Source organism: Danio aesculapii, chromosome 18 (genome assembly GCF_903798145.1).
Source record: "Danio aesculapii chromosome 18, fDanAes4.1, whole genome shotgun sequence".
NCBI lineage: Eukaryota > Metazoa > Chordata > Actinopteri > Cypriniformes > Danionidae > Danio > Danio aesculapii.
The window spans coordinates 46,539,217-46,551,787 of NC_079452.1; the positions used below are offsets into that span (position 1 = coordinate 46,539,217).

At 35.2% G+C, this 12,571-nt stretch overlaps 2 protein-coding genes across 2 annotated transcripts in view; both read left to right on the top strand.

Moving 5' to 3' along the window:
- Positions 1 to 7,683, top strand: part of iqch (IQ motif containing H) — a 63,357-nt gene extending 55,674 nt beyond the window's left edge. The window contains exons 18-21 of the mRNA XM_056478040.1: positions 2,353 to 2,478; positions 2,556 to 2,617; positions 3,029 to 3,137; positions 6,643 to 7,683. Of these exons, the coding sequence (XP_056334015.1) occupies positions 2,353 to 2,478; positions 2,556 to 2,617; positions 3,029 to 3,137; positions 6,643 to 6,804 (459 nt within the window). The 3' untranslated portion in view covers positions 6,805 to 7,683. The remainder of the gene's footprint in view (positions 1 to 2,352; positions 2,479 to 2,555; positions 2,618 to 3,028; positions 3,138 to 6,642) is intronic.
- Positions 7,684 to 8,790: 1,107 nt separating this feature from the next.
- c18h15orf61 (chromosome 18 C15orf61 homolog) lies at positions 8,791 to 9,893 on the top strand. Its single transcript, XM_056479051.1, has 2 exons — positions 8,791 to 9,567; positions 9,652 to 9,893. Exons 1-2 carry the CDS (start codon positions 9,225 to 9,227, stop codon positions 9,777 to 9,779), a joined length of 471 nt encoding a protein of 156 aa, XP_056335026.1. The 5' UTR covers positions 8,791 to 9,224; the 3' UTR covers positions 9,780 to 9,893.
- The last annotated feature ends 2,678 nt before the right edge of the window (positions 9,894 to 12,571 follow it).

The window sequence follows — 12,571 nt, forward strand, 5'->3', positions numbered from 1 at the left end:
TAAATATTATTTAAAGAAATGTTTTCTCTTTTTTTAATATACCGAATAAATGAGTAATCACAACCCCTTTGTTAAATTTAATGTAATACGGTTTGGTATATATTCGGCCCACACAGCCCTTAGTCAAGTTTGGTTTTAGGTCCTTTATAGGAAAAAGTTTGGGCACCCCTGTTATAGACTGTAGGGCACTGTCACCTTACAGCAAAAAGGTCACTGGTTCGAGTCTCAGCTGGGTCAGTTGGCATTTCTGTCTGGAGTAGTGTATAAGTGCATGTGTGAATGTGGAATATGCGTGTTTCTCAGTACTGGGTTGCAGCTGGACATCCGCTGCATAGAAAATATGCTGGAATAGTTAGCGATTCATTCCGCTGAGGAGAGCCCTGATAAATAAGGGACTAACCCGAAGAAAAATTAATGAATGTTACAGACAGTACACATAATTTCAAAGCAATTTAACAAAAAGTCATATGCTAGGTTCTGCATACAAATTTTTTGATGATACCAATAGTAACTGTGAAAGATTATATGATTTTGACTGCTAAATCCTAAATCCTTTCGTGGACAAACAAAAAATATGTTAGATTACAATTACAGATTACGAATGACCAGGGGTGGATTTAGTGATTTAGGGGCCCTAAGCAATTCTGGCCATGGGGCCCAAAAGTTCTAAAATGTTCTATTTTATTTTTAATTGAGTGATATAAGGGGGGGAAAACTGCAAAATAAATCAATCTCCTTTTCTACATTGTGTCTTAAAGGAAACATGTAATTAATAAGAACAACATGTAAAGCATAGTGTAAAACTTATTAAATGATTTGTTTTCTTAAAATGAATTCACAACTAAAAAATTGTTTAAAACTAAATCTTTACCTATTTGACTGCTGGACTGCTTTGTAATTGAGAGTGGAGGACACATAAACATCAAACTTTTATTTTTTTTTTAGACCCTCAACATACAAAATATGATAAATGATGTTATATATCATTTACAGGTATAATATATAGTTCTAGGTATTAATATGGGAGCCCTCCAATTTCCTGGGGCCCCCAGGTGCATAGATATTCCCTATAGCATAGACTGAATGCTATATTTTGATCACAGTTTTTTGTTTAAAGATGCAAAAAGTTTTTTTTAATATTCATTCACTCTTTTTCCTTCGGCTTAGTCCCTTATTTATCAAGGGTCACCACAGCAGAATGAACTTCCAACTAGTCAAGCATATGTTTTACGGAGTAGATGCCCTTCCAACTGCAACCCACTGCTGGGAAACACCCATACACTCCCACATTCACACACACTCATACACCAATTCACTTATACTCAATGTCTCTGGACTGTGGGGGAAACCCGGAGCACCCTGAGGAAACCCATGCCAACACAGGGAGAACATGTAGACTCCACACAGAAATGCTAGGTGACCCAGCCGGGACTCGAACCAGGGACCTTCTTGCTGTGAGGCGATAGTGCTAACCACTGAGCTGAGCCGCATTTTTAAATATTTAAAGTGAATTCAAAGTAGTTTTCAAAAATGTATCAATAATTTCTTCACTGATTGTTTATTTTATTGGTGATTTGTATTTGATGTCACCCTGCGCTCTGAGTGTGTCTTTAATAATGCAGCCATTACACTGATTTCCATTCTCTTTTTACACTTTAATTTCTTTTTAATTTTTGGATTAAAACGATATGCTGATAAAAAATATCCTAAATGCAACTGACACCGAGAGCAATGCTTTAAAAAGTAAAAAGTATGTAAATTTGTGCTGCATCCATTGAGAAAAATAATATTACATTTTATAAATAATAATTAACCAATTTATTAAACATTTATAAATAAATAAATAAATAATCTCCCCATGTTTACGGGGGTTTACTCCAGGTGCTCCGGTTTCCCCCACAGTCCAAGCACATGTATATATGAATTGGGTAAGCTAAATTGTTCGTAGGGTATGTGTGTGAACGAGAGTGTATGGGTGTTTCTCAGTGATGGATTGCATCTGGAAGGGCATCAACTGCATAAAACATATGCTGGATAAGTTGGCGGTTCATTCCGCTGTGGTGACCCCAGATTAATAAAAGGACTAAACCGAAAAAGAAAATTAATGAAAAATGACAGCAGTGAGAAAATAGTGGTCAAGAAAGCATCTGCTCATAAAAATATAGACATCTTGAGCTGTCCACAGATGATGAAATTAAGTTTGATTATAAATTTTACAAAAACATTGCGTCTAAGAAATCGGAGAGACTTTTTTTTTTTTTTGTTAATAAGATGCTCACACATTGGTGAGAAATATGTAAAAAAAATCTTAAATATCGCCCTTTTGACTCTGTGTTTATATGTTCTCCTCAGGAAACCTCAGTGACCAGTCGATTTGCAGTGATGTGCACCCGGCTTCTTCACACCAATCTGCCTTTAGTATATTATAGCACATTTTTCCTGATGTGCAAAGCGCAGGGCATAGGCTATGATGTCAAGGTAAACCTTAGCTTGCCTCCCAGTAATATAACCAGAGGTCTTTGATTCCAGAATAAGTGTTTTTTTTTATGTTTCAGGCAAGGCAAGGCACCGTGTTTGCCCTCCATGACAGCAGATACAGAAGAAGCCTTGGCATGCTGTGAGTTCCCACAAGAAACAAAGCAGATGCATTACCCTTATCTTTCTCCAGCTCTGTTTTTCCTTCCCACGTCCCCGTTTCCATTAGAGCTATATCTAGACCTTGAGCAAACTCCCAAAGAGCAGATTAAACATTATGTAGCGAATACCTTAACCGAAATGTGTCAGCGCAAAACATACTGCCAAGTCGAATTAAAGGCATTCATCACATAAATCCTATACCTATCCCATCCAAGCCCTGCTTTCCCTCCTCATTTCTCCCTGAAGAATAGCACAGTCTTTAAGGCTGAGAGTTCTCATTAAGCTCCTTACAGCCCCACAGCCAAACAAGGTGATTGTTTTTTTGTTTTTCTCTGATGATGGTTCTGGGGGATCATTAGTAAGCTCGTTTGTTTCTCTGTGTCGTTAACAGAACAATCTCGGAGAATCTCCAGGGAGCGTTGCTGACCTTTGCTCGCAACCTGTCAATCATTCATCAGGAAATATCAGCTCCAAATATGCAGGGGGCAAGCAACTTTAAGGTATGTGGGTGTATTTTCTTAAGCTACTTTTGCAAAGATTGTCAAAGTAGTATCTAAACAGAAAAAATGATGTGAAGTACAATAGTGTCATTGTTCAGAAGGAGTCAGTTTAGAGTTGATTCAGTTCAATCAATAGTGTACGTCATGAGTACTCAAAGTCTCATTTCAAAGGTCCAATTCTGAATTTTCATCAATGTCAACATGCTGGAAAAATGCTTATATAACAAAACTTGATTTTATTAACCCTTATGTACTGTTTGCTAGTTTTGCTATAAAAAAAAAAAAAAAAAAAAAAATATATATATATATATATATATATATATATATATATATATATATATATATATATATATATATATATATATATATATATATATATATATATAATATTTAGTGTCTTTTAACATTTTATAAAGGCTGTTTTACAAGTGCAGTCACCTTTAAATGTGACCATGGACCACAAAATCAGTCTTATGTTGCACAAGTACATTTTTGGCAAGAACTAAAAATAAATTTTATTGGCCAAAATTATAGAATTTTCTTTTTTAATGCCAAAAATCATTACCATACTAAGTAAAATTCATTCCATGAAGACATTTTGTAAAATTCCTACTGTAAATGTATAACTTAGTTTTTGAATATTAATATGCATGGCTAAGAACTTAATTTGGATAACTTTAAAGGCGAATTTTTCAGTAATTTGATGACAGGCTTTCAAATAGTTCCAAATGTTGAACAATAAACCAAATATTGTCATATCCTAACAAACTTTACATTAGTGTTGTCATTTGCTTATTTATGCAACTTTCAGAATATGTGCACCTATGACTGTGTTAACTAGGTTTTGTGGTTCAGGGTCACATATATAGATAAATACAATAGATTGCGTGAAAACAGCTACACAGAGAAAAACTGAAAAATAGCTGAATCAAATGTATGAATAAAGTATGATGATAAAGCTTGACACTGGTCTATTTCTACTACTACTACGCCTACTGATAGACCTATATTTTAAAAGTTATGGTCATAAGGAAGAAAAACAAGAAGCTTAAATAAATTTGCAGTACATGGCTTTGTCAAACTCATATCATTAAGGAAACCGTGCAAACAAATCAGATTCTGCTTTGAAATACCTTGTTAAACCAAATGTGTGAAATTCCTTAATTTGAAATGAGTTCAAGTCAGTTAAATGAGTACAAGCAATTCCGCAAAGGACAGCAATGTTTTTATTTAGCTTGAGTCAGTTTTATGTTGATTCAGTTCAGTTCATTACCATGTATCAATGTTGCAAGACTCAGTTCATCTGTAAAGTATCTGTTCTCATCCAGTGAGGCCAGTTAAGTTCTGCTTCAAAGACTGAACTTTTATAACTATAATAAATATAAATACAGTGGGTACGGAAAGTATTCAGACCCCCTTAAATGTTTCATTCATTGTTTTATTGCAGCCATTTGCTAAAATCATTTAAGTTCATTTTTTTCTTCAGTAATGTACACACAGCACCCTATATTAACAGAAAAACACAGAATTGTTGGCATTTTTGCAAATTTATTAAAACAGAAAAAACTGAAAGATCAGTATTTAGTAGAAGCACCCTTTTGATCTAATACAGCCATGAGTCTTTTTTGGGAAAGATGCAACAAGTTTTTTTCACACCTGGATTTGGGGTTCCTTTGTCATTCATCCTTGCAGATCCTCTCCAGTTCTGTCAGGTTGAATGGTAAACATTGGTAGACAGCTATTTTTAGGTCTCTCCAGAGATGCTTAATTGTGTTTAAGTCAGGGCTCTGGCTGGGCCATTCAAGAACAGTCACAAAGTTGTTGTGAAGCCACTTTTTCATTATTTTAGCTGTGTGCTTAGGGTCAATGTCTTGTCGGAAGGTAAACTTTTAGCCCAATCTGAGGTCCTGAGCTCTCTGGAGAAGGTTTTCGTCCAGGATATCCCTGTGCTTGGCCGCATTCATCTTTCCCTCGATTGCAACCAGTCGTTCTGTCCCTGTAGCTAAAAAACACTCCTGTGGTGGCATGCTTCATTGTTGGGACTGTATTGGACAGGTGATGAGCAGTGCCTGGTTTTCTCCACACATACCACGTAGAATTAAGCCCAAAAAGTTAATCAGACCAGAGAATCTTTTATTTTTTCACTATCTTGGAGTCCTTCAGGTGTTTTTTAGCAAGCTCCATGCAGCCGTTCATGTGTCGAGCCACTCTGCCATAAAGCCTGATGGTGGAGGGCTACAGTGATGGTTGACTTTCTACAACTTTCTCTTATCTCCCGACTGTATCTTTGGAGCTCAGCCACGGAGATCTTTGGGTTCCTCTTTAACCCCTTCTAGTAAGGGTTCTGGTTGTCCCAAATGTCTTCCATTTAAGGATTATGGAGGCCACTATGCTCGTAGGAACCTTAGGAGCAGCTTACTTTTTTTTTGTAACCATGGCCAGATCTGTGCCTAGCCACAATTCTGTCTCCTGACAGTTCCTTTGACCTCATGATTCTCATTTGCTCTGACATGCATTGTGAGCTGTAAGGTCTTATATAGTCTTATGTGGCTTTCCTAATCAAGTCCAATTAGTATAATCAAACACCGCTGGACTCAAATGAAGGTGTAGAACCAGCTCAATGAAGATCAGAAGAAATGGACAGCACCTGAGGTAAATATATGAGAGTCATTGAATACTTAGGACCATGTGATATTTCAGTTTTTCTTTTTAATAAATCTGCAAAAATGTCAACAATTCTGTGTTTTAGTATCAATATGGGGTGCTGTGTGTACATTGAGGAAAATATAAACTTTTTAGCATATGGCTGCAATATAACAAGGAATGCAAAATGTAAGGGGGTCTGAATACTTTCCATACCCGCTGTATATCCACAACACAGCACTATTTACTCAGAAGAGGAGTTGCTCCAAAACCTGAATGTAGTGCTAATCATAATAATCAACTTCATGCTTCACAGTCTTCAAGGCTGTTCTATTTAATGTGGCCATTTTTCATTATCCAAGTCAAATTGAATTTTGACACAACAATCGGCAGCATGTAACCTTTGACAAACCATGAATACATGCTGTACCATATATGTGTACTCAAACATGGGTTCACTTCCAGTTCGCATGCAACCGTTTATCACAATCTTGTCTAAACATGGTACTCTAAATCAATTATTATTGTCAGAATAATAACTGTGTTTATATTTTATCACATTTATAATTACTAGCATTACACCAAGTGAATTTGTACTTAATAAAACCTTTACAATACACAAGGTAGTCGGTTATTAAATTCAAGGCTTTATGTCTGGCCACATTAACTGCAGCTGAAGTCGTGTGGATATTGTCATACACTCTGTGTGTATTGGAGATTCAATGACTTGCTGAACTACTCCATTCAACACACATCATTACTTGATTTGATAGAGGAATTCTTATTCACCGTTCAATAGTTACAAGTTTGGGATGTGTAGTCAGACATACACTGAATGCCTGCTATTGTTTGCTTTTATAAGGAGCTTATCAAGGACATTGAAGAGGTCTTGGGCATGACCATACAAAATCAAACCGCATCTCAAGAAGAAAGGGAGATTACTGGAGTCGGAAGCGATTGGTTATCAACTCATAAACTACATCAACACAAAATGAGTCAACATACAATAGCGTTTACACCTTGAGTTATAATTGCTTTCACCAAGCCTTTAAATATAATGTAGACATAAAACTCTGTTAAAGCTGAAATGTGGTTAACGTAGTAAGATTAAAAGGAGAAACACACTTGCACATTGATTTGTCTATGGCCTTTTTTAGGCCAAATTATGATGATCTAAAAATATTTCCCCCTCTATAAAGATGAACAATAAGAACTTTTATAATTACATTTAAGTCAGATGTGACTTTCATGAAATCTTAATTATTTATGAGTAGAGATGATATAAATATGCAGCCAAAGACTCAACAGAACACTCAACAAAATGTGCATCTTTAGTCATAATTATACATGCATATGAATTCAGCAGATGATTTTACTAAACTAACACAATACAACATGCATGTGTTTTCCAGCAGTACATAAAAAAGGTATCGTAGTTTAAAAATCAACTTTATTTTTGAGTTAATGAACATCAAAACACAAAACAACACATTTCTTCAGGAATCAAAATTACAGGCTGCACAATATTGGAAACATTTAACATTGCGATATATATTACAATACTGTGTAAATACAATTTCACCAGATGACCTAATATCTCTATTTGGAAAGAATTTATAATGTTCGATCGATTGGGATGATTATGCAGTGGGAATGCATCTCCATAAAATCTAATAAACTATCTTTAAAATGTTTGGGGTTCCCTAAGACATTTTTTTTTGTTTGTTGTCTGTGCTATTTATATGTGTTGCGAGTATTTTCCAGCACATGTTTAGTCAGAGATTGATGAATTATTGTTTACTATTTGCATCTCCATAAAATCTAATAAGATTCCCCAACACATTTTCGTTGTGGTCTGTGCTATTTGCAGCGCATTTCTGTATTTGCATGTGTTGCGAGTATTTTCATGCATAACAATCTATAAATACAATCAAGAAAAAGATATTATTGAATTAAGGTGTTTCCCCAGTTTTACAGTATTCATGTACATTAACTGAATGATAAAAATAAAAATAATTCAATAAAATTAATTGTAGTTAAGGTCAAAAATGGTACAATTTCTTATGCCTGAATGCTCTTAAAATCATTATACAATCACAGGCATCAAAACCACATGCAAATGATGAATTATAATACAAACTTAACATTGCACACATCCTGTATTGCGATATCGATGCTGAAACGATATATTGTGCAGCCCTACTACACACACACACACCATTATACTTCAGGGATTATACTTAAATTCTTCTTTAAACGCAAACTTAAATTGTAAACTATCAAAAATATTCAGTTTTAATAGTTTTTAAAATAGGAATTTATAATGTACATCGATTTTCACGCATTGGATCATTCATGTTTGTTAATTCAAATTACATGGATATAAATAAATGTTTACATTGTTTGTGGATTTATGTTATTTTAGGAAACCCACAAATAAATGCTTACATTTTATTGGTAAAGTTTCTGTGTATATATCTGTTTTTCAAGAAAACCTTACACATATTTTTATACATTTGTAATGGATTGTGGAATAGGGCGTTTACAAAAAAAAAATACATATACTATATATGCAATTCTTGGGTGTTACCGTTAAAAAAACACTATCATTATTTAAATGCCTATGGAAATTATAATCACTCAAAAATAATCTGTTTTAAAATAGCTATTTACTACATTTCTGTGAACATTGGTATTTACACATAAAATTACGGATTTGTTAATTATAAATGAACAGAAAACCTTAAATGATCAAGCCAAACTAATTTGTATTTGATAAATATAAAACAAATGTTACTGTATATGTGCAGTTTTGGGGTGCACCAGCTTTAAAAACTATTTAAAGGTAGATTGGCCAACATATAATCACTATCAGTAAACAATTAGTATATCCTGATATTTATCAATATATTATCTTATTTTATATGCAATGACATTTCTGAGGTGTATGGATGATGATTGCATGAGAATAAAGATCCATGCTACCGTAGCCTAACAGTTACATGCTGCAGTATTTAGATGGGAACAAACGAAAAGTCTTCCTTGTTTCCTCCCGGAGAATATACTAACCGTACCAGAGAAGGTTATGCGGCTTGTCTCCAATATTTCTTTGAATAAGTAGCGCATTAATCGACGCGTTCGTAGAAACAACAAAGTAATAATAAGTAATAATGTAAACGTTTGTAAGTGTGAAAACCCGCTCTGGAGAGTTGTGTAACATCTGACAACCGGACCGTCTTCGCGAGTGCAGAGATCCAATACTAGTTACTAAATTCTTCAGGCATTCTGTTTATTTAGGTTTGTGCGCTTTATTTCACACGGCTTACCTCTTATAGTGTTTAATGCATGTTTGCATGCGAAATAATGTCGTGATCAACCGTTACTCTTGAAACGCCTAATATATAAATACATAATTTTGACTCATGCGGGTTAACGTAGTCGGAAATGACAGACATTCTTCGTAGAATCCACGGCTGCTTTCTAAAAGTGGCCCTGTTCCCCAGTACATTTCGAAATAAAGCTGTTCGTCCTGCAGCTTCTGAAGTCTTGACCTGCCACCTGACGCAGCGCGCGCTCCCGCCCTGGACGTCATTTTGCGTGCGCTACCGTGACGTCATCAACGACCAGTTCGGCCTGTCTAACTTCAATTGGCAGGTGCAGGGCACGAACTACCACATCCTCAGGACTGGGGCTTTCCCCTTCATCAAATACCACTGCACCAAAGCACCTCCACAGAACCTGCAGTTTGAGAATACGTTTTTCGGAGCACTGAAAGTCATCAATTTAGGTCAGTTCAGATATTGTTTACAAGTTCTGTTTCTGACAATACAACAGATGTATTTATATTATGATTTTCTCTCTCGTTTTTAAGGTATCCCATGCTTGGCGTATGGATTGGGCTCATGGATGGTGGTTGGAGTAACAGAGACAGTTCAGACCTCTGCTGGACCTGTTACTGTTTACTTTGCTTACAAGGAAGCGGAGGGCGCTCAGTTTTAATATGTGAAAACGCTGTATTCAGAGAAAGGAGGACTTGAGATTGAGAGGCAATTGTTGATGGGCAAAAAAACTTTTGTGAATAGGCAATTGTAGCCTAAATGCACACACGTTTTTTCTCAATAAATAAATTAATTAATTTTGAACTTTGAGGTTTCCTCTTCTATTTAACACTAAAGTATGTTTATTCATTTGTAGGAGTCAACATTCAGATCTACAGATTCGAAAGTAAAAAATTCCTCTTGAAATTTGCAACGCACAATTTTTACAGTAATCTCAAATATTTAGTTTAATCAAAGAACTAAAGAGAGGATTTATCAATGATTGTGACTGGCCTAAATTGGACATTTGCCCTATTTTTAATTATTTTCTTATGTTTTGAGTTAATTGAATTTGTTGAAAATATGACATCATTACCAGCATTATGCGCAGGGCCAGATTTAACTAATAAACAAGGTAAGCGGCCGCTTGGGGCCCAGGAAAATCTGAGGGCCCCCAAATAAATACTTAGAAGTATAAATGATACTATAAATTATATTTAACATAATTTTCTATCATATTTTGTACGGTGAGGGTCTAAACATTTTAATTTGAACGGAATTATTACATCTGCACAGATGTGTCCCCCACCTTCAATCATGGAGCAGTCCAGCAGTCAAATGATTAAATCGTTGTTATTATTTTGCATAAAGATAAAATGTAGAAAATGAGATTCAATGATATAAGAAAAAACAGCAAAATAATAATTATAATAAAAATTTAAATGCAAAAGGTGCATTTTAAAACGTTTGGGGCCTCTTTGCTGGAATTGCTTAGATCCGGCCCTGATTATTAGGCAATCTTTTGGTTAATTTGTAAGACAAGCTTAATATAAAAGAAAATATCAGAAACTGATTTAAAATTTGAGCAGGTTGTTCAAGAAAATCATTTTTATATTTTTAATGTAAAGATTGATATGTTTTTACGTTGGCCTACCTCATTACTTTCAAGTCTATTTTTGAATTTACAAACCATCTGTTCACATGAAAAAATACTGTATTTGTAGTAAAATACTATGCTGTTTGATAAATATAACACTTTGTTAATGAATGTTACAGCATACTATAATGAACTGATAAGCTGTAATAAATGCTGTAGTAAACTTTCATTTTTACTACAGTAAACTGTGGTGTTTTGTAGTATAATGTACCATATATTCATTCATTTTTTTTTTCAGCTCAGTCCCTTTATTCATCAGGGGTCGCCACAGCAGAATGAACCGCAAACTTATCCAGCACGTTTTACACAGCGGATGCCTTTCTATGCTGCAACCCAGTACTGGGAAACATCCATACTCACTCATTCACACACATACACTAAAGCCAATTTTAGTTTATTCAATTCACCTGTACCACATGTCTTTGGACTGTGGGGGAAACCTGAGCACCCGGGGAGAACATGCAAACTCAACACAGCAATATCAACTGACCCAGCCGGGGCTCGAATCAGCGACCTGCTTGCTGTGAGGCAATTGTGCTACCCACTGCGCCACTGCCTCGCCATGTACCAAATAGTTGTAGAAAAATTAAATGGATAGTTCAACCTAAAATACATTTTTAAAAGTCACAATTTACTCTCCATCCTCTTATCTGCAACAGGACAAAGAAACTCAAAATTTTCTTCCTTCTGTTGAACAAAAGAATTTAGAAAAATGTTGGAAATCTGTAACCTTTGACTTTCGTAGTTTTTGTTTTATAGATGACATCATTCAACTTTATTCAAAAGGTATTCTTTTGTTTTCAGCAAAAAAGGAAATTCTTAAAGGTTTGGAACCATGTGAGGGTAAGTAAATGATGAGTATTTTTGTTTTGTTTTTGGGTGAACTATCTCTTTAATACAGCAATGCTTAATTTGTTGTTACTAGTTATATTAATACAGCAACTACCACCATAGATTAATTACTGTACACAGTTTGTTCAAAAACTAAAGTATTTACTATAAAATGTATTTTATAGTAACCGTTATCCGTTATCAGTAAGAAACTTGAAACTATCCACATTTCGTGTTTTGTGAAATGCTGAAAAAAATCGTGAATAAATCAAATAACCAAAAATAATAAGTAATTGCGGCAGGTCTGTTTTGTGAAAGTACTCATGCTTATTTTAAAACTGACATTGCTGCGTCTTTGAGAAATCAATTTTTAAATTCTGTGTTAAATGAATCCGCCAAACATCATGCAGATTATTACCTGATTATTAGGCATCATTGTGCTCCACAAGTTTACAAGCTGTATGCAGCCCCTTGTTTTTCCCACTTGTTTTCCTCCCTAAAGCTAATGCAGAATTTTAAATACCTTCAGCTCATTTATTTAAAGTCAAATTAGAGCCTCACGTCCTGCCTGGCATAATGTCAATAGGAAGCAAGAGGGATTGTTTGGGAGACAGGTCTGATAAAATGGTTTTTAATTACAATAGAGGAAGCATGGCCTTCGTTCTGGGCCCTCTCTAACTCTCCCTCCTGCCGTCATTCGCAGATGCTTTGATTTCTGATAATGTACTTTGCTGACTCGGGCTCTATTCTGCAGGATCCTTCGTCACAACACCTCTGAGATCAGCTTTGACAAACTACCATATTGATCCTCTAGACTTCTCAAAGCTTTCTGCTGAGCACATTCATCAGAGGCCTCGATTTTCTGGCCTTGCCGCCTACTCTTTTAGTAGCAGCACCAAAGTAATAATTTCATGTATTACATGCGAATCAATGGACCTCTTGGCCCTTGCCTTGCAAACTCTTAATTCCAAGTGATTTTAATTCAG